This window comes from Manis pentadactyla, chromosome 11, assembly GCF_030020395.1.
Source record: "Manis pentadactyla isolate mManPen7 chromosome 11, mManPen7.hap1, whole genome shotgun sequence".
NCBI classification, from domain to species: domain Eukaryota; kingdom Metazoa; phylum Chordata; class Mammalia; order Pholidota; family Manidae; genus Manis; species Manis pentadactyla.
The window spans coordinates 77,057,200-77,075,990 of NC_080029.1; the positions used below are offsets into that span (position 1 = coordinate 77,057,200).

At 47.4% G+C, this 18,791-nt stretch overlaps 1 protein-coding gene across 2 annotated transcripts; it reads left to right on the forward strand.

Annotated features, from left to right (window-relative positions):
- The first annotated feature begins 4,591 nt into the window (after positions 1-4,591).
- On the forward strand, positions 4,592-17,071 carry SALL2 (spalt like transcription factor 2). 2 transcript variants are annotated; one of them, XM_036887443.2, is made up of 3 exons: positions 4,592-4,862; positions 12,955-15,821; positions 16,453-17,071. In XM_036887443.2, exons 1-3 carry the CDS (start codon positions 4,790-4,792, stop codon positions 16,675-16,677), a joined length of 3,165 nt encoding a protein of 1,054 aa, XP_036743338.2. In that variant the 5' UTR covers positions 4,592-4,789; the 3' UTR covers positions 16,678-17,071. The 2 variants fall into 2 exon arrangements, with proteins under 2 accessions (XP_036743338.2, XP_057344592.1); XM_057488609.1 differs by lacking the exon at positions 4,592-4,862 and adding an exon at positions 12,190-12,571.
- Positions 17,072-18,791: the final 1,720 nt, after the last annotated feature.

The following is an 18,791-nucleotide window of genomic DNA, read 5'->3' on the forward strand; positions in this document are numbered from 1 at the left end:
TTGCTTGGGCAAATTTCAACCTGCCATTCATCAGCTGTGAAAACTTACTCAAGAAAGCTACTTTGCCTCTCTAAGACTCAGTTTCCTCATTTGTAAAACGGGGTGTTCTACATGTCTAAGATGGTGATTATATAATGCTTCCTTTGCAGTTATTTTAAGGATAAATGAGATCGTGTATTCAAAGGGCATGGCGCACAGAATCCTCCTAAACTGTGATTATTGTTATCAAAAAGAAACATTACATGCCTTTCTAGGTTCCTAGTTTAGTTCCCTTGCAATGAAAATCCAGTTCCTCTGAGGATCCAACTCTTTGCCAGGTAGAGGAAATGCCTCCTACAACTAAAGAAAGGAGTAATGCTGAGAGAAGACACTGTAAGAATATAGTAATTTATCCTCCATTTGCCCCATGGTCCCAAGCACATAAGCCAGTGACAATTATGCCTGGGCTTTTTTCAGAGGCTCTCACCTTATTTTAAGCCTATGGTCCCTGTCTCATTCCCCCTCTACAGATGGAGACTCTAGCTGCTGCTAGGGAAAGGGGGCGACGACCACTCTGGCTGCTTCATGCTGAGAGGGGGCGCAGTAAAGGGTGCAGCTAGGTCTCCAACACTGGTCAGTTGAGAGGGCCTCAGAGGGTTGGTGCTTCTATTCTGGGTTTCATTTCTATTACTATTTGCAGTTTTGTGGCTTCTAGACAAAATAGAACAAATTGTTATTAGGTTAAGTAGCAACATCTGAAGTTGGATTTTCCATTCTGGAAGGACAAACTTGATGAGATTAAGAATGCATGGCTGAATGTGAGAACTAGAAATATGAAGAGTCTAATTGAGAATCATAGCCAGGTATTATGGGGAAACTAGAATTCTGGATCGAGTTTACATCTCAATGACTAGTATTAGGATTTAGTATAGATAAGACTGCATTATTGAAACAATACTTTTCTCTAAAATCACCCTCATTTTTATTAGAAGTAACCAGATAAAGAAAATAATTAACAGCTGGCTTGATTATTTGCATAAGTGCAGCAAGAAGAGTAATTGATACATGGGGTTGGAGGATAAATTACTATATTCTTACAGACACCTTAAATGAAATACCAAAAAATTTGCTGGACCCCCACATGACTATAGATGTATTTTTAGGGCAAAAGCCACTGTGAGTTTAAAAACTCTTTTAAATGACTTAGAAGTGTATTAGTCCCAACAACATCAACAAAAACTTGGCCAACAGGAATATGTATATACATATTGAGAAGCATGTTATTTATTCAGACTACAGGCCTGGCCGCCTTGGCACGTACATGGATTCCCTGCAACAGTACTGTTGTTCTCTAGTAATCTACAGCCTAGGGCTTAGAAACCACCAGTCAAGCACAATTGTCTCAAACTTGACTCTGCAAAAGAATCACTTAAGAGTTTATTGAAAAACCTTAGGCCCCACCGCCAAAGACTCTGATTAAGTAGATGGAGGCAAGGACTGTGAATTCTTGATAAATTCCCCATGTGATTACAGTGAGTCCACCCAGAGTGTATAGAGCTCTGGGAATTAGCATTCCTGATCGGCTCCTCATTTTCCTCTTCCAAGGATGTCATTCCAGTCACCTTCTTTTTGTTCCTCCCAGTTCCTGGCTTCTTTAACTGGAGTGTTGTGGTGACACCACAATGTGCAGAAAAATCTCCGAGAGTCAGACATTACAACTGGTTCTCTTTAAAAGGCAACAGCATATCTGCTTTTCAAGGAATTAATTTTGACCATAAATATAACTTCACATCCATTTTAACTCATTCAGAGGCAACCTGTGCTCACTAATGAAGGATACAGAGATTATGCTCAAGTGGTCAGGCTTGAAAATTGGTTCCCTGATGTAAACACCTCAACAGTACTTTAAGCTATTCCTGAAGAGAGAAAAAATTGTTGGGCCAATAGCCAATAGGGAAGCCAAAATAGAAAATGTTGATAAAATTAGTAATTATCATAGAAGGAACCACAAAGCCAGAAGAAGGAGCTTATCTTCACCCCCAGCTTCCTCATACAGAAAATTTCTCCTAGAGCCTCTCTGGCTCCCACACATGGGAAGGAACCCGGGGTAGGGTGCCAGGATAAGTCCCTTTTCCCTACCCTTTATTATCTTCGATGCCCTTGAGTGCCTCTTCAGTTTCTTGGGAATGTAAGCACTTCGTTTACAAGGTCAAAAAACTAGGCAACATTTTCCAAAAATTAAATCACCAATTAAAGAAAAGTTTTGTTTTAATATTCTCTTCTGCTATCAAGTCTCTCTGTCTCCCTGCCTCCCTCTCATTTCTTTCTCCTTCTGTTTCATCCTCTGGTGCGCTCTCTCTCCCTTTTCTCCCCATCTACTCCTCCTCTCTCCACTTCACCACACACAGAAACCCCTTTTCAAAGGGGCTTTTTTCCAACTCAGTGAAGTAAAGTCTTTGCCTCTTTGTGGGGAAGGCTCATTAACATTCCCACAGCAGCATCTCTTCAAGGATTTTACTTTTGTAACTCTGTGGGGAGGTCAAGAGGCCACAGTGGAGAGGTAAAAGGAAAAAAATGGTAAATGGGGGAGGGCAGAAGAAAGCAGAGGAGGGGAAAGAGCTTTTCCTTTCACAATAAGGCCAGCAAGGAGGGTGGAGAGAAATAGGAAAAGATCAGACAGACAAGACCTAGGAAAGAGACAAATATTGGGCTCCCAAATTTGGCCATGGAGATTTCACAGACTCCTGAGAAAAGCAAAAAACTGTATTCCTTCTCTACTTTCTTTTCCTCAAAGTGGAAGTAAATGATGGAAACAGGGGCGACATCTAGTCTATTCCACTGAGAAATTAGCAGATTTCCTGGCCTCGGTGTTCCCATGTCCTCTGCAGTAGCCTAGTGGTAACCGCACCTACCACAGGGACGTTAATAGGATGAATTAGACAATGTCAGCAAGGGTTCCAAGGGTGGACCATGAGGGAGCCACCCAGGGGCCTGACCCCAAAGGACTGGGAAAATAATGGAGGTTCAGTGAACTCCAAATCAAAGATCAGAGTGCCTCCCCATTCTCTCCAGATGTTGGGTACCTGCCTCATTTACCACAGCAACCCTTCTAGTGTCCCTCTCCCTTTCTTAGTATTTCTTAAAGAGTTTGAATGTAAGAGAAGAAAGGAAAGAACTTTAAGTTTGGACCCAACACTGTGAGTGAGCTTTCTTTGCTTTTCTCTGAAGACTCAGCCATCAGAGATTTACCTCACTAAGCTCCAAAAGGCAAAATAATTCACACTCTCGTAACTGAGGTGTTTCTGGTGTTCTCTCGTCTCAGCCAGGAGAGTAAAAGGTAAATAAGGTAAAAAAAAAGAGGATATATGCATTATGGCTGAAGATAGGGCATATCGATATTCAATGCCCAATAGCACAGTATTATTCCAAATTCAGGTAGGAACAGCATGGCCAGATGTTAAAGAACAAAAAATGAATCACTCTTTGGCATGCAGGCTGAGGGGAGACATGATTGGTTGCCAAATTATGTGTTTTAGAGATGGAGGAATTCTTAAAGGTCAAACTTCATATCTGTAAGAAAATTCTTTCCATGCAATCCTTCACAATTGTTTTCAGTCTCTGTGAGTACATATGCTAGAGACCTCACAAACTCCGTGGAGAGTCCATTACACTATTAGAAAGTTCCTTTATATTGAGCCGAAAGTGCCTCCTTATAACTTCCACTGTGGAGTACCACAGAACTCGTTGACCTCATCTCACAGGTGGTGTCCCTTCAGCCCTGGGAGCTGGAAGGAGTAGGAGAAATAGAAGAGCCACAGACCCTGCTGCCATTTTAAACGAGATTCCTTAATATCAATCTTTTTTTTTTTTCATGCAAAGAGTCTGGTGGCATATGTACCCTTTAATAATATATATATATATAAAGCTAGACTGTTGTTAGATGAACCTGGCTTCCAGGCCTGTCTCTTACACCATAGTTGTGCAACCTTGGATAGGTTACTTAACCTTACTGGGTCTTTTGGTTCATCTCTAAAGGGGATCGTCTGTAAATAGTAGTAGTAAGACCTGCCGTGCTAATCTCAGAGTTGTAATATTCAAAATATGTCATGTACATGAACATATTTCATGAATTATAGAAAGCTCTCTCTATATTAATTTATTATGATGACTTTCCATCTTTAGGAAGATGGCTTTTTGCCAGCTTTTCACTCCACGGTTTCAGCTCGCAGTAGCTGACTCCTTGGCCTCATAATCAGGATATGCCAGAAAGTTCTTCTTCAGTTTATGCACTAGCAGTCACCTCATCAAACAAGATTGCACAGAATCACGAAGGAACCAAAAAGCACTGTGAAGATCTCATAGGAGGCATTAGAAAAACAAACAGGGGCATTTTTCTGGACAGACAGCAGAGGGAAAGGCCTGGAGAGCCCCCGCAGGGAGGAAAGGGTTAAATCCTTTCCTCCACAGTACAAAAGAAAAGAGTGTGCGGAAAGATTAGGATTTTTGCTTTTACAATGGGAGCTGCAGAAGCGTAGGGAAGAAGCTGAAGAAAAAAAAGGGGGCGTCTCCCCTTTAAAGACTTGCAGAGATTGAGAGAGAAAGAGAGAGTCAGGGACAGAGAATCAGAGAGAGAGCGCCCGCGAGTCTGTCTATCTGTCTCTGGGAAGGGAGAACATCTCTGCCTCACAGTGATTTGCCCTGGGGAGAGGCATCAGTTGCCTTCAGACCCAAGAGAGAGAGCAGACCAAGTCACCCGGGTTAAGACTAAGTGAGCGTGGCCCCTCCCTAGCCCACCTCTCTCTACCCGGGAATGTCGCGGCGAAAGCAGCGGAAACCCCAACAGTTAATCTCGGACTGCGAAGGTCCCAGCGCGTCTGAGAACGGTGGGTGCCTGGGGAGGGGAGCGGGGGGCCCTAAATCCCAGCCTGTGGTGGGTCAGGCCAGGGTAAGGGGAGGACACCCACCCGGGCCGTGAGGGAACACGGTGGTGGGGGGGGCACTTAGTCCCTGGAGGCTTGAAGAAATTGGATGCAGGGAGTAAGGAGATGATGACTTGTGCTGGGAAGAAGCCCTGCTGGGCTTTGCTCAGGATTGATTCTGTTTGTGTTTCCCTTGTTTTTCTCTGGATGAAATGGAGTTTTCAAACTGGCTCCGTCTCCTCAACCAAGAGTTTTCTGCCCAGGTCCCGCTTTGCTCACTGGTCTTTGTGCCGTTGCTAAGTAACCTCCTCAGACCTGAAGACCGTCTCTTAGGGGTGGAATTTTCCCCCCTTTTCTCTCTGGAGAGTTGGGTTGCAAGAGAATGAATTGGATAAACGTGAAGGTTCCCCTGAGGGAGAAGAGAAAAAAGTTTCTCATTGTTGGGCTGAGCTGAGAGCAGATCAGAGCTCCCAGAGGGAGAGAGCTAATGTCGGTCAGCTGCAGCCTGCTTTGAGGTGTGTATCCATGTCACCTGGGGTGGAGGCTGGAGGAGAGGTCTGGACAAGGGGCTTACGTTTGTGCTTCAAGGAAGGCTAAGCTGAAAAAAAAAGGATGCATTACCACGACCTGTTAATACATGTACATCATTTTATGAAGATATATTATCATCTGTTTTTTAAGTAACATTTTCTTTATGAGGGGGAAAATTTCACATATTCTTATAGCATTCCAGTAAATAAGAGGCAGGCAATAGAGCGACAAGGATATGGAGAAGTGACATTGCCCAAAGCCTCAGAAACAGGCATTGTCAGGACAAACACCTAAGTTCCTCATGCTCCACTAACTTAGGATTTTCCAAACTGCTTCATTGTGGGTAGATCTAGGCTGGAGTCTGAAAGTCTATAATCTTTGCAAGTTCCCCCTTGTTTCTTAGGATGAAGCAAGTTTTGGACATATTGGTATGACTACATATATTCATACGGAAAAGTCTGGAAGTCCTGGCCCAGGGATAAACTGTCTATTTAGCAAACAGTTGATTCACCCAACAATGTAGTGTAGGATTAAGAACAGGGATTCTGAAGCCAGACGTTGAGGATTCAAATCCTAGCTATACCACTTGGTTAGCTGTGCAACCTTGGTTGATATACTGTGCCTCTCTTTGCCTCAGTTTTCTCATCTGTAAAATGGGGATGAATAGCCTTGCTACCTCATTAGGTTATTGGGAGAATCGAAATTAGTGAATATGTGTAAAGCACTTGGAAAAATAACTAGCATAAATAGGTGTTTAATACACATGGGTACTGGTATGATCATTTTCTGTGAGTACAGTGGCACTTACTGCAAGTGCTAAAATCAGACCAAAGCTCAGAAACCTCTAGCCTACCTTCAGTATTTCTTTATGAGATGTGTGCCATGAAAGGCTCTAGGATAATGTATTTGTAGTGACTAAAACTAAACTGCATTGAACTTACCTTTCCACCTGTTGTAAAAAAGAAAAAAAAATGATGAGATCAAATCAGTGCTCCATGTGCTGTGGAACAGCCTAAACAGACATACTGTGTTTTGGGCAGAACACATCCTCCTTAAGTCACTGTTTTGCTGAGATCCCACTGTGCCCATATTTAGAGGTTCCTGGTGGTGGCATCCTTCCCTCCTGGGCCCCGACAGCCCTCCTTAAAGCCGCTGCCACCGGATGTTTCCTCCTGTTGCTCTACAGGAGACTTCCCCTGGAGCCTCAGAGTGGCCTCCTGGTCCTGCTCTCCTGCTGGTTGTCTGTGGAACAGTGCTGAGTTCCCCCTATCCACCACACACCCAAGAGGCATCCTCTCCTCTCCTTTCCCCACATCTCCCAAGTCTGCTCACTCATTCCCCATACCTCTGCCGAGGGAAACTCTGTGAGGGAGTCAAAAGAAATCTTTTGCAACTGCCCTGAGTGGCTCTCAAGTCCCTGGAGAAATAGTTTCCACTTGAACAATTAAATGCATGGTGATGCTGCTATAAAGCTGTCCCCACAGAAACAGTGCAGGCTTGAACACAAAGGCAGCAAAAAATTTTAGCTGCAATTTTGCCTTTGAGCCATAAAAGCCAGAAACATAAATATATGGAGCAAGGAAGCAGTAGCAGCCTCTTAAGATCTGCCTTAAAACCTAAAGATTTTTTTTATCAGAAATCTCCTGAGAGCCAAAGATCTTGGGCTACTTCCACGACCTGGCATTTAATTGGGACTCATCCTAAGATGGGTGGGTATATTTGATGGAATATAAAATGCCTTTCTGCTCTGGTAAAAGATGTAGATTTCCCATTCTCTCCTTTTCCACAGACAGGGTTTCTATTTGCTTATGCGATCTTTCAGGCAACCTGACTTTTCCTTCTACCCCAGAGACATTTTCTTGTTCTGCATGCCCCAAAATTAGGTAGGAAGAGTTCTTATTTGGGGGCTTTTATGTGTCCCCTCTGGTGTACCTGTGACACTCTGGGCATCATTGTGAGCATCAGCAGACATTATTTAGTAGGCTCAGGGGCTGCTTAGGTCCTCAGAAGCCTTGGCCAGCCTGCCCTTAAGCAATGTTTACCATATGTGACAAACAAATGTTGAGCCACATTTGAAAAGATTCATCTCCACAGTGACCAAAGATGTCAACAAGAAATCGTCTGGAAAACCAGTTTTCCAGACCTGTTTTTGCTCAGCTGCCCTGACCAGAACACCAAAACCTAACAGAATAGTTATTGCATGTAAGTGATAAGAAGGAAATAGTCTATTTACTTAAAAACTCTGGAGAGAAAAAAAAAATTCTCTCTCCCCTGGAGTCTAGAAATCTGGATTAGAGAACATAAGGGAAGTGAATAGGGGAAATGTAAAGTAGTTCATCTGGGAAATAAAGGAAATGATCAGAAACCCAGATATTTAGTGAGAAGGAGAAACCAGGACAACAGCCAAACAGATCTAAGGGGAGAAGTGGAAGTTGGCAGACATCGAGAGCAGCGAAAGGGGGAAAAAGGCAAAAATAGAGTTTTGAGGGCTCTGTTCTCTTTATATGTGGAAGTAGAGAGCATCGTCTCTCAGGGTATTGAGCCCTGAGCTTTTCAGCTCTAGGCACTCGTAGGTCAAAATAAGATTTCTGAGCAGATAGAAAGTTAACTCAGGTAGGGTGTGACAGCACTGGATAAGGTAGCAGAAAACCTGGTTTTCAATCCAGCTTGGACCTTGAAGCCATGTGACCTTGGGCAGGTCCATTCTCCCTGCAGGGCTTTGGCTTTTGGCCTTTAAATAATAACCCTCATTACCCATATTTGTAGAGTACTTACTATTTGTCAGATACTATGTTAAGTCGTTTATGCATTTCCTCTTCATTACTCCTCCCAACTGCCACTATTATTACTTCCATTAGATATGTATTTTTAAATCTGTGGCAAAACATACATAGCAAAATTTACCATTTTGACCCTTTTTAAGTGTACAGTTCATTGGTATTAAGTATATTCACAGTGTTGGGCGACCATCTCTACCACCCATCTCCAGAACTCTCTCATCTTGCAAAACTGAAACTATACCCATTAAACACTAATTCCCCATTCCCCTCTCCTTCCAGCCCCCCCCCCCGCCCCCGCAGTCACCATTCTACCTTCTTTCTCTACAAGTTTACCAATTCTAGGTAATCCTCATATAATGGAATCCTACAATATTTGTTCTTTTGTGTCTGGCTTATTTCACTTAGCATAATGTTTTCAAGGCTCATCCATGTAGTAGCCTGTATAAAACTTGATTCCCTTTGGTGGCCATTCCCACATTTTAAGGAGAAATCCAAGCCTTAGAGAAACTTTCCCAAGGTCACAAAGATTAGAGAGTGTCGGGATTTGAACTGAGGTCTGATTCAGAGCTGATACTGTCAACCATGTGCTCAATGAGAGGGTCAGATCTCTACAGTCTCTTCCTTATTCAAAATGGTATGAATTCCATGTTAAATGCAGAGTCCTTCCATATCAGAAAAATGTCTATTAAAAGCACAATTTTTTTGTGTGTGAGCTAAGATATTCCTATTCTAGAAACAAACATTTTTCTCACTTAGCACCAGATGTACAAATCCCTGTGCCTGTTTGTCTACTGGGTTGTACAGACCAAGCTATGGGTGGCAAAGGAGTCTGAGTATGTATTTAGGAGAGAGGAGTGAGGATGAGAAGATGGGACATTCTCCCTTAGAAGAGGTCTATCACAGCAGTTACAGAATCAGTTCATAATTATCGACACTGCCACTTAGTGTTGGTCCAATGTTCACAGTAAATTTAGGCAGCAGCTTACATAGTGTGTGCTTTGTTTCTTTAATGGCTGGATGATGCTTGAACTCTATGTAGAGCAAAACCTTTCATCTAACAATGAGAAATAGGGCTCAAGATGCACACACCCTGGGAAAGGCAACCATGCCCTTAAATTCCCAGCCAGGTGTAAATCTTACCCAATTCTCTTCACGGAAGGGGGATCTAAGCAGGATGAAGTGTGGCTGTGGGCAGAGTAAAGAGGTAGCCTAATGGGCAGATTTAGCATTAAGTAGCTCATTTTGCCTCTGTCTTCATTTTGGTCAAGTCCAACGCAGGTAGTTTGTGAGGAGCAGGATGGAGGGGTGTTGGGAGGCGCAGTCCTCTGAAAGGCACTGTGGTTCTCATCCTTGGCTGTACACTAGAACCCCCCTGAGGAGCTTTACACTCAAACTGATGCCTGTATTCCACCTTCAGAGATCCTGAATTAATTGGTCTGAGGTGAGGCCTAGCCAAAGGGATTTTTTAAATCTCTCCTGGTTAATTCTGATGGGCGGCAAACTTTGAGAACCACTATTCAACTGTAGCACCCTGCTGTGCATTACCCACCTATTTTTCTCCCTGGTTCCCCCCAGCCATTCTCTTCCAAGCCTAAAGCAGCAGTTTAGAGAGCCACCTTATTTCTTTTTACGTTGTCATTTCAGCTCTTTATAAATTTAAACAAGCATATCCAGGTCTTAGTCCTATATCCATCCCAGATTTTGCACATGGCCCAGGATAGCTTACCTCACCTTATCTGCTATCTAGGGACACCATTACCAGCTTAGTTTATTCCTGTGTTTATGACTTCATTCACGTCTGCCTAAGAATCCTGCCCCCCTTTTCAGGACGGGCAATGCAAAGTGCTGAGAAATAGAGGGTTCATCTTACAGGTGGCTGTTGATCTGTCACCTTTCACCAGGGACTAAATTTACCTTAAGGAAGAGTGCAGATCAAATTACACATCAGAAAGCAAGTTTCATTAAAGAGCAAAAAAGGGGACAGTGTTTCCCAGGAGGAGATGAAAAGAAAAGTATTTCTTTTCTTGTCAGGAGACTTGACAAAACAGCAACTTGATATCAAATGTTCAATGCTAATTAACAAATGCTCTGTAGAAAGCTTCCATCTGATTCCTTCTCTTACTGAGGCCAGAGAGCAAATGGCAGGTAGGAGCCACACAGGGCCCTTTCTCTAGCACTAGGGGAGCCACACAATGTTGATGTGTTTGAGAAAGCGCTGGACAGGAGTCAAAATTCTGAATGCCGGCTTCATTGCATTACTGTGTGAACTTGCAAAATGCACTTAACCTCTCCAAGGTTCAATTTCCATATGTGTAAAAATAAACAGCATTGCACTAACCTATGATTCGCCATATTTGAAATAGCTCACCCACTCCCTCATTGTAAGGTCAGGCCTGGCAGAGGCGCTCATCTGGGTTAGAACTGTCATTCACATTAGTAAGATTCTCATGATTACCGGGAAGTTTCAAAACATAATTAAGTAAAATGGTTTCAATTGAAAAAGACAGCAACATTTATTTCAAATGAATTTTGAAAAGTAAAGAGGATGTTACTAACATTAGGTTATTTCAGCTCCCCCTCAAAAAGATTCTTTACCCTTGACATATGCCAATGATATTATCCAATAGCTTATCTTAGAAATGAATAAGATTAATAAGCAACATAAAAAACAGATCTAATGTTAGTATGTGCGTATTTTAGGTTGTTTTGATTGCTTAGTGATTGACAGTGCAAATGCTAATCCATGATATTTGGGACTTTCCACAAATTTAAACTCTCATATGTATATATTATTTGTCATAAGTTTCTCAAGTTTTTGTCCCCCCTAATATCTCTCTGAGGAGGAAAGCACTGCTAAAATATTACCATTTTACCAAAAGGGAAATGGTGGCATAGTGTGGGTTTTAATGACCACTGTACCTCAGTTTACCAGCCAGGCAAGAATAGACCTAGGATTAGAACAACATGGGTTTACTGATATCTGGCAAACCACAAACCTAAAGATTTGTGGTCACTTCCTGTAAGTAAGATATACTCTTTTAGGAAGTGGAAAACCCATTGAGTTTCATTTCCAGGTAAAAAGGGAATGCCAGGGTGCCTGGTCTAGGAAGCACCTCACCCCTCCCCTATCCTTTCTCTGAACAGGAGGCAGCCTCTGTGGCTATAGGCAGGTGTTAAGTATTTTCTAGGCATTCAAACCAGATTGGGGCTGAAGGGGGTTTAGGCACAAAGAGGCTACCTAGTAGCTTCGACTGCATTTTCCTTTGTCTCAGGAGCTCCCCTCCTCCCAGGTTAGAGCTAGGTGGGCCTCTGTAGACCTCTGCAGGCGAGCATCTCCCCAAACCAAGTTGTCCTTGATAGTGACAGAGCGCTAATGTTGCAAGAGAAGGGAAATAGAGGGAGAAGGATAGAGAAGAGGATACTAAACAGGAGATGGCTCCTTAACTAAGCATGAACTCTATGGGTGTGGGCCCGGTGCTCTGTGGAGTAACTTGGATTTGGTTATTATTCTGCGGAGGAAGGGTAGGGAGAAGAGGGCCTCAGTGTTCCGCAAAGACTGCTGAAATGACTTCCATGGAGCCTCCACCCTGAGAAACTTCTCGGGGGGAAAGGGGAACGGTAGGAATGGAGGTGAGGAAGATAGGACAAAACTTGGGGTACTTTGGGGTGCCCGTCTGTTGATGAAGAGTGGATATTCCGGGCTCCCCCTCTGGCCCTGAGACCTCTAAGGAGACCATACCACCTTCTCCGTGGAGTCCACGTTTTCCAGGCTCAGCGGATCCTTTTTCTGAAGAAAAATAAGAGAAGCCTATCGCTTTGCTCTATTGAGCAGGACTATGTTTCCCACTGTGCCCCCTTGAGCTTACTGGGGGGTGGGGTCGGGTAGGCCTGGGCAAAGGCATCTGGAAATGGTGGGGTGGCTGGCAGAGGGCAAGGAAAGGTGGATCCCACCATGCCCCACAGCACCTGTCACTAAGCCTCCGGAAACCCTCCTGGGCCCCGGGCTCCCGCCTCCACGCACCCTCGTCCTGCTCGCCGCTCCCTCCTCCCACCCCAGCAGCACCTCCCCCGTCTCCCCTATCCCAGCTTTCTCGCTCCAGCTCCTCCCCTCCTCCGCGCCTCCTCGCTCCCCTCCCCCTCCGCGGCTGCTCCCTGCCCCCGCCGCGGATCTCCATCTCTGCAGCCTCGGCCGCTGGGTGCACAGGCTGTCGCAGCCCCCGCGGCCACCACCGCCAACCCGAGCCCCGATACCCATTGTCTCCTACTCTCCCCGGCCTTCCACCTTCTCCACAACCATGGCGCACGAAGCCGGGAGAAGCTCTCGTCTCGGGGGGCCCTGCGGGGAGCCGACGGAGCTTGGAGGTGCGGTAGGGCCGGGCCGGCCGGGGCAGTCGAGGGGGCGGAGGGGACGCACGGGAGCAAGAGGAAAGACTTTCCGTGGATGGGATAAAATGCACGATTCTCTGCGTAGGAGCCCTTTCCCTGCACCCGCCGGTGGCCCGAGGTGGGGGTGTGTGTGTGGGGAGGGCAGTAGCTTAAGCGTGCCCGCCACCCGCCCTTCCCCGCCCCATGCTGGGTGTCTCGTGTCCAGGCGGGTCAGGACCGAGCTCTAGTTTTCTGCCTGGCCTGATGGTGAGCTCATCTCCCCACCCCCAACCAGCGGTTCCTGGGCCCGTTGTTAATGAGAGCCTCCGTGTACCCTTCCAAACCGCGCCACCCATGCTCTCTCCTTGTCTTCTCCCCAGGTGATGCTAGCGAGGAGGACCACCCCCAGGTCTGTGCCAAGTGCTGCGCACAATTCACTGACCCAACCGAATTCCTCGCCCACCAGAACGCATGTTCTACTGACCCCCCTGTAATGGTGATAATTGGGGGCCAGGAGAACCCCAACAACTCTTCGACCTCTTCTGAACCTCGGGCTGAGGGCCACATTAGTCCCCAGGTCATGGAGGCAGAGCACAACAGCCCTCCGGATTCTGGGTCCGTCGTCCCCACAGATCCCACCTGGGGCCCAGAGCGGAGGGCAGAGGAGTCTGTGGGGCACTTCCTGGTCGCTGCCGCAGGTACTGCAGCTGGGGGAGGTGGGGGCCTGATCTTGGCCAGTCCCAAGCTGGGAGCAACCCCGTTACCTCCAGAATCCACCCCTGTGCCCCCGCCTCCTCCACCTCCTCCCCCGCCCCCAGGCGTAGGCAGCGGACACTTGAACATTCCTCTGATCTTGGAAGAGCTGCGGGTGCTACAGCAGCGACAGATCCATCAGATGCAGATGACTGAGCAAATCTGCCGCCAGGTGCTGCTACTTGGCTCTCTCGGCCAGACAGTGGGCACCCCTGCCAGTCCCTCAGAGTTACCTGGGACAGGGACCACGTCCTCTACCAAGCCCCTGCTTCCCCTCTTCAGCCCCATCAAACCCGTCCAAACTGGCAAGACTCTGGCACCTTCTTCTTCCTCCTCTTCCTCCTCCTCCTCCTCAGGGGCAGAAACACCTAAGCAGGCTTTCTTCCACCTTTATCATCCACTGGGGTCACAGCACCCGTTTTCTGCTGGAGGAGTTGGGCGAAGCCACAAACCCACCCCTGCTGCGTCCCCGGCCCTGCCGGGCAGCACAGATCAACTGATTGCGTCGCCTCATCTGGCGTTCCCAGGCACCACAGGATTGTTGGCAGCACAGTGTCTTGGGGCAGCCCGAGGCCTGGAGGCCACTGCCTCCCCAGGGCTCCTGAAGCCAAAGAATGGAAGTGGTGAGCTGGGCTTTGGGGAAGTGATGGGCCCCTTGGAGAAGCCTGGTGGACGGCATAAATGCCGCTTCTGTGCCAAAGTATTTGGCAGTGACAGTGCCCTGCAGATCCACCTGCGTTCCCACACGGGGGAGAGGCCCTATAAGTGTAATGTCTGTGGCAACCGCTTCACCACCCGCGGTAACCTCAAAGTGCATTTCCACCGGCACCGTGAGAAGTACCCGCACGTACAGATGAACCCTCACCCGGTGCCGGAGCACCTAGACTACGTCATCACCAGCAGCGGCCTCCCCTACGGTATGTCTGTGCCGCCTGAGAAGGCAGAGGAGGAGGCAGCCATGCCCGGTGCCAGTGTGGAACGCAAGCCTTTGGTGGCCTCCACCACAGCACTCAGTGCCACAGAGAGCCTGACGCTACTCTCCACCAGTGCAGGCCCAGCCACGGCGCCTGCGCTCCCTGCTTTCAATAAGTTTGTACTCATGAAAGCAGTAGAGCCAAAGAGTAAAGCTGATGAAAATACCCCTCCAGGAAGTGAGGGCTCCACCATCGCTGGGGTGGCGGAAAGTAGCACAGCAGCCCGCATGCAGCTAAGTAAGCTGGTGACTTCACTGCCCAGCTGGGCACTGCTTACCAACCATTTGAAATCCACCAGTAGCTTCCCCTTCCCCTATGTGCTAGAGCCCTTGGGGGCCTCACCGTCTGAGACATCGAAGCTGCAGCAACTGGTAGAGAAGATTGACCGACAAGGAACAGTGGCCGTGGCTTCTACTGCCTCAGGAGCTCCCACCACCTCTGCGCCTGCAACTTCGGCCTCCACCTCATCTGGACCAAACCAGTGTGTCATCTGCCTCCGGGTGCTGAGCTGTCCTCGAGCACTGCGCCTGCATTATGGCCAGCACGGAGGTGAGCGGCCCTTCAAATGCAAAGTGTGCGGCAGAGCTTTCTCCACCCGGGGCAATCTGCGTGCACATTTCGTGGGCCACAAGGCCAGTCCTGCTGCCCGGGCCCAGAACTCCTGCCCCATCTGCCAGAAGAAGTTCACTAATGCTGTTACTCTGCAGCAACATGTTCGGATGCACCTAGGGGGCCAGATCCCCAACGGTGGTACCATGCTCCCTGAAGGCGGGGGAGCTGCCCAGGAGAATGGCTCTGAGCAATCTGCAGTCTCTGGGGCAGGAAATTTCCCCCAGCAGCCTTCCCAGCAGCCATCCCCAGAAGAGGAGTTGTCGGAAGAGGAGGAGGAGGACGAGGAAGAAGAGGAAGATGTGACTGATGAAGATTCCCTGGCAGGAAGAGGCTCAGAGAGTGGAGGTGAGAAGGCAATATCAGTGCGTGGTGATTCAGAAGAGGCATCTGGGGCAGAGGAGGAAGGGGGGGTGGTGGTGGCAGCACCCACAGTTGGGAAGGCGATGGACAGTAATGAGAAAGCAATTCAACCACCTTCTCTGCTGCCGCCACCACCACCACCACCACCACCACCACCACCACCACCACCACCACCACCACTACCTGATAGCCTGGACCAGACACAGCCAATGGAGCCAGGAGGCAGTGATGTTGCAGGAAGCACGGAAGAGGGGGGCAAACCAGAAAGGAGCTCAAGCCCAACATCGACGCTCACCCTGGGAGGGGAAGGTAGTGGCACCATGGTGGAGGAGCTGAGCATGCAGGAAGCCATGAGAAGGGAGCCAGGAGACAGCAGTAGCCGAAAAGCCTGTGAGGTGTGTGGCCAGACCTGCCCCACCCAGGCAGTCCTGGAGGAGCATCAGAAGACCCACCCCAAGGAGGGGCTGCTCTTCACTTGCGTTTTCTGCAGGCAGGGCTTTCTGGAGCGGGCTAACCTCAAGAAGCACATGCTGCTGGCTCACCACCAGGTACAATCCTTTGTCCCCCATGGCCCTCAGAATATTGCTGCTCTTTCCTTGGTCCCAAGCTGTTCACCCTCCATTACTTCTCCAGGGCTGTCCCCCTTTCCCCGAAAAGATGACCCCACGATCCCATGAGCCTGTTTTTCTGTGCCTGCTGCCCTTTCACTGAGGGAGCAGAAACTAAGAGCTCTGTAGAAGGACCTTTAAGATATTTGAGCCTTTATTTGAATCTTTCTCTCTGAGTTCTTACATTCTATGTCTCTAGTGGTTTTTCTCTAGTCCCTGAGCTTGGAAGTCATTGTCCTCATGGGGGGATGGCTCCCTGAGGAATTTTTCTTCCTTCTTCATTCATTGTACCTGAGGAAAATAGATTCTCTACAGCTTTCACATTCCCAAGAGACCCTCTCCAGCTACCCTGGGGGGACCCTTCTCCCTACTCCTCTTTTCCTCTCCCTCTGGCAGGTGCACTGAGCACCACATTTGGAATTGTAGCCCAGCCCAAAGGGGTTGGCAGCTATCTCTGGAGGGCCCAGTGCCACTCCTTTCTGGTGACCAGGTCAGCCTGCAGTACTTCCTGTCCCAGGACATTCCTGCCCAGCTGGTAAGGGTGGGTCCCCTCCTGTGTTTCTGGAACCAGTACACAGCTTTCCTGTCAAGTGATCTGCCCATCAAGCCCCAGAGTTCCAGCTGCATCACCGCTTCAGGCCTGGAACCAGCAGGGCTGTTTGGCCCAGGAACTGTGGCAGGAAGGTGCCTCCAGCAATGGGATCCAGAGAGGCCAAGAGAAGAGAGCTCCTTCTTCCTATTTCGGCCTCCTGCATCCAAGGCGGCATCTGAGAAGGCCATCGTAGAAGAGAACTAGCAAACTGTACATTACTTCTCCTGCCTCTTGCTCCCGAAGGTGCCAGAGGCGAAGATGCAATAGTGTGTGCATCTGGTGTCTCAGCTGGAGGGAGTAGGATGAAATGAAGGGTGTAGGACACTTTTCTCTCACTCTTCCCTCATGGTCACATCAAGGCAAAGGTGTTGGCTGGTTGATATGCCAGCACATGGCCAGCTTCTCATAGTCCTTTATCATGACCTCTCAAATTTAGGAAATGAGGATTTCTTGCCAAGAGGTCTTCCAGTGGGATGTTTTGGGAAATATGAAGTTTATATCTTCAACCAGTTATTGTTGGTGAGGGTTGCTGAAGGAGTAATGTTGGAGAGTTGAGGAGTGTTGCTAAAGCATCAGCTTGCTGGGAACCTATGTGATTTAAGAAAGGGATGTGGTACAAGGGATGGGAACTTGAATTCTTGACTGGATGGATCTCTTGAATGTTCTTTTGGACTACTGGTGATTTAGTGTGCAATAGTGCACCACGGGTTATGGGGGATTTCCTAGCACTAGTGTGCATCTAGTTTTAGATAACTCCCTCCTTTATTCCCTGGCCCCTTGTATTTTCCTCTTCTCTCTCAAAGCCCATTTCCTCCCCATTTTGCCTGTCCATAGGCTGGGGCTTATGTCTCTGCCGCTGTCTGGTTCTTAGAATCCCAGACTTTGGGAGATGAGCTCCAGGTGGTGTCTTCCCTGCCTCTCTGTCTTATAATGAGGTGTAGTATGTACTCTTAACATAGGATCATTTGGAACAGGAGCTCTGAGGAGGAGAGAGTAAGGGTTTTGCTCTTGACTGATTTGAGTAATGGCTTCTCCTCCAAAGGTGTAGGCTCCAGAATTTCCTAACATAGTAAAATGTGAAGAGCAGACAGGGGAGACATTAGTGTCTTTCCCTTTTCATTAAAGGTGTTTTAACCAAATATTTGTGTGTTTCTTCTCATTTCATGACTAAATAGCCAGCTGGGGTGTGATACAGGCCTTCCCTAACATTGAGATTCTCTTCCCACCTACATCTCTTGCCAAAGCTGAACATATGGTGTTCAAGTGTTTAATTTTTCAGCTGTGTCCTAAAGCAACCTCCAGTGAATTGTAATTTCCCTGTGGAAATGGAGTGGGTGTTCTCAAAAGGTAGGGGATTTGCCCTTTGTGTGCAGTCATTGTCTAGATTTTCTCTTTGCCTAGAACCTTTTACCACCAAGACCTTGTGTTTTAGTTTGCTTTTTGTTTTGTTTGGAATTGGAAGCTGTTTCTTTATAGTCTTTCCTGAATCCAAGGCCGGCCAAGCTGACATTAGTTATCTGCAGAAACAAGATGAGCAATATATATGTGTGTGTGTGTGTGTGTGTGTGTGTGTGTGTGTGTTTTACTTTGTCTCTCCATGTAGTATCACTAAGCTAGTGTTAAAGGGATGGGACTAGTGGAATTATTTGCCCTAAGTCACTCAACCAGTTAATGGTAGACTTGGATTAAAGACCCAAATCAGCAGAAAGCCAGTCTTAGTGCTGCTATCAATGATCAGGATAGCACTTGCTTCCTGCTACATCATTAAGATTGCTGATGAGAGACTGGCTGGAATACAGAAGGGAGGAGGTGAGTAAACGTATTCTGAGCTCGATTCAAGGTAAAGAACTGATGTTTGATTCTAGCTGCCCCCACCAGAGCAGTACTGGTTAGTAGGAATACATGGGAATCCTGTGAAGTCTACTGGGGAAGAAATGCCTCCTGTCTCTAGCTCCTAGCAAAGCTTTATAAAAAGTCTGTTTTTCCTTTCAGCCTACGGAAGGAGGTGGGTCACCAATCCTTTTCCCTTTACCTCCTCTACCCCTGTTGGACATAGATAATGCCATTTAACTAATTAAACTAGACTTGCCTTTTCTTTAGATGCCAGTTCCCATTACGGTGACAGCTGTCGGGGAGGCTTCTACTGGTAGATACTTCCTTGGGCAGGCCACCTGTGAGTGACTCCCTAACCCCTCCTTCATAGCTCTCTTTCCCCTTCTGTCTCCTTGTCATTCTTCTTCCTCTCCTGTTTTGTCTTCTTTTATTGACTCCTCTTATCTAACAGCTTTTCTTTCTTTTTCTTTTCTCTCTTCACCTTT